Source organism: Helobdella robusta (assembly GCF_000326865.2).
Source record: "Helobdella robusta unplaced genomic scaffold HELROscaffold_46, whole genome shotgun sequence".
In the NCBI taxonomy this organism is placed as follows: domain Eukaryota; kingdom Metazoa; phylum Annelida; class Clitellata; order Rhynchobdellida; family Glossiphoniidae; genus Helobdella; species Helobdella robusta.
This window is the reverse complement of record NW_008705138.1, coordinates 1,285,155-1,288,420: the sequence shown is the minus strand read 5'-3', so window position 1 is coordinate 1,288,420 and position 3,266 is coordinate 1,285,155. Positions and strand designations below refer to the sequence as shown.

At 34.8% G+C, this 3,266-nt stretch overlaps 1 protein-coding gene across 1 annotated transcript; it reads left to right on the top strand.

Moving 5' to 3' along the window:
* Nucleotides 1-23: 23 nt before the first annotated feature.
* HELRODRAFT_178233 (hypothetical protein) lies at nucleotides 24-2,533 on the top strand (the record flags this gene model as incomplete). Its single annotated transcript, XM_009026345.1, has 3 exons — nucleotides 24-267; nucleotides 1,111-1,364; nucleotides 1,670-2,533. The coding sequence occupies 3 exons, from the start codon at nucleotides 24-26 to the stop codon at nucleotides 2,531-2,533; spliced, it is 1,362 nt and encodes a 453-aa protein (XP_009024593.1).
* Nucleotides 2,534-3,266: the final 733 nt, after the last annotated feature.

Below are 3,266 nucleotides of genomic sequence, written 5' to 3'. Positions count from 1 at the left end.
GGCGTTTGACACTCAACAAAAACATGGCTAACCTACAGCCTAGGGTTAAAATAGTTTTTGATCCCGAAGATCAGAGACCGGATTTCCTGAAATCATCCTCTGCAGGAACAGCAACAACAAGCGAACCATGTCCGGCGGAGGTTTGCAGTGACCAGACGGAATGCTCCATTCAGCGTTGTACGGTTGACGAAGTCAATGCAACCTATCCCTACCACCATTCCAGGGAGAACCTCGTTGATACTATCGAGTTCATCAACGTCGTCATAGGTGAACTTTTATGAGAGGATGAACGAACGAACGAGTGAGTGAGTGACAAGATGAATGTACGCAGGAATTGATGAACGAAAAGACAAAATGATAAATGAATAAATAATGAATGAATGAATGAATAAAACATTGATTTAATGATATAATTGAAAAAAATATAAATAGATGAATAAATAGAGTGAGCGAGTGAGCAAGTTAGTGAGTGAGTGAGTGAGTGAGTGAGTGAGTGAGTGAGTGAGTGAGTGAGTGAGTGAGTGAGTGAGTGAGTGAGTGAGTGAGTGAGTGAGTGAGTGAGTGAGTGAGTGAGTGAGTGAGTGAGTGAGTGAACGAGCGAGTGAACGAGCGAGTGAACGAACAAACGAACAAACAAAAGAACGAACGAACGAACGAACGAACCAATGAATGAATGAATGAACGAACAAATGTGGTAATGTTGAAAGAAGTAAATAATAAATGAATGAATAAACCAATGAATGAATAAATATATAAATAAACAAATAAATTGGTAAATTTTAACAACTTCCATTGAATAATTATTCTTATTTTATTAATACGTTTTTGTCTATATTTAAATTGTATGTTTGATTTTAATCGGTAGGTTTCCACAACTTAACAAAATTCTAAAGATTAAATATATGCTCACTGGTTCACATTCATTCATGCATTCATTCATTTATTTTTCAATCAATCATTTAGTATTCGTTCATCGCTTCATTTTATCCATTCATGGAATTATTATTTATATAAAGGTGTTTATTCAAATTTTGAGCAAAATTATTTTGCAATTAATTCATAGCATAATAAAACTGTTACTAGATTTGTAACATTTTCATTTTTCCCCAGGTAAAATAAGTTCCACTTTTTTCCACAATCTGAAAATTGGCACCCTCGCCTTCACTGAAGTCCGCGTGAAACAGCCAATATCGGCAGAAGTTCTAGAGAATGTTAACTTTCTAGATAACCTTTATATCCAAAATTCTCCCACACTTGAATCCATGGTTTGGGATTCAACTTTTGTGAACCGAATTTCCGATAAATTGCAAAGTTTACATTTAAGTAAGGATCCTCCTAGCGGATATAACGTTAAACATTTTGAGGTGAGTGTTGATTGCTGTTTTTGCTGTAAGTGTGCTTGTTTGTTTGTATGCTGTTGTGTGGTTAGGGTATGGCAGGGTATATGTGCAAACTTGCTTGTTTGTTTACTTGTGTGTATTTGGTAAATTTTGTATGCATGTTTGTTTGTACGTTCGTTTGTTTTTTTGATTTACGCACTATTACAATCATGTCTGCTGATACACTTGGCCACCTGCATGTGTTCGTATGTGTGTGTGTGTATGTAGGTTTTTGTGGTACACTATTATAATTATAATTTTTTTATAATTTTTTTTGTTCCGATACATAGAACTTCTCCAGACTGCAGTTGGTCTCATTAGACGAGGGGGTGCACAGGATAGACTTCCTCTGCCACATAAAAAACCTTAACACAATTGATTTTGTCTACGGACAGACGAAAAGCATCGACTTCGAGACCATCGCCTGCCTCCGCGATAGAATAACCAAAATTGGTTTCTACTACAACGACTTAGTATCATTAAACTCAGATCACTTGATCAATTTCAAAAGTTTGGAAGAACTGGAAATCTATTCTCCTTACAAAATAACTATCAAAAAAAACATTTTTGACCTACTTGATCGCGTCAAACTCATCACAAATGACCCAAGAATTCAAATAAATTTGGACAAGTTAAAGGACATGTTATCTCCCTTCTCAAAATTTGACTACTTCGGCGAATTCGACATTGACTTCGACGTAGACGAACTACCTGAGCGTGATCCCAAGTTGAATAAAAACATCATCAGCAAACACAAGCGAGCAAAAGTTGTAAAGATGAACGTAACTACAGTTGAGAACGGGGTCCTAGTAGCCTGCCGAGTTACAGGGTACCCCGTAGTAACAGTCAAAATTTCATTTCCAAACAACTCAACAAAAACTATAGAACCCATAAAAGATCTTTTACATCGCGAGGTTGTATTTAGTTATACAAGTTTGAATAAAAATAAACTTGTAGGTACGTATAAATGTATGGCCTCAAACAACCAGAGTACCTCTAACGAAGTGACGTTTCAATTGGCAAAATATGACACTAAAAAAAATGATGGTGGTGGTATGGTTGCGGTAGCGGCTCATCATTTATTTGGGTTCAGTTTCGGATTCATTTTTGTTGCATATTCTTCGAAGTTTTTGAATTTTTTATGGACTTGGTAGTAAATGTGTAGCCTCTTGCTTATTAATCTGTAATCATTTTAATCATTATTTCAGGAGCTTGTAGTGACTTGCTAGTAAACACACATTTACTTATTTAGTAATTTGTGAATTCTATTGTTTGTTCGTTGTAATCGTTGTTTTAGACTTTCTATTTTTCTCTTTTTTTCTCACTCTCTCTCTCTCTCTCTCTCTCTCTCTCTCTCTCTCTCTCTCTCTCTCTCTCTCTTCTTTTTCTCTTTTCGATTGAACACAAAAAATTAAAACCTTTTTATTGTGATTAATATTATTTTTAATAATATTAATAAAAGTTCATTTTGTGTGTATTAACAATTTTAAAAAAATTATAAATGTGAATAAAAAATGCTCGACAGGTAGTATTCGGTTGTGATTTTAAGTTTAGATGAATGTGATGAGGAAAAAAAAGGTTGACAATTTTTTAGAAATTTTTGAAAAATATTTGTATACATTGTGTACTACTAGTATTTAAGTTCTTTAAAAAGCTCAACTGTGTCAATGCGCGTTTGTGTGTGAGTGTGTGTTTTGTTACATTGTGTGTGTGTGTGTGTGTGTGTGTGTGTGTGTGTGTGTGTGTGTGTGTGTGTGTGTGTGTGTGTGTGTGTGTGTGTGTGTGTGTGTGTGTGTGTGTGTGTGTTTAGTGTCATTGTGTATGTGTGTGTACTTTGTATAAAAGTTTTAAAATGTTTACAAGTAAAAAAACAGAATATTAACAGAC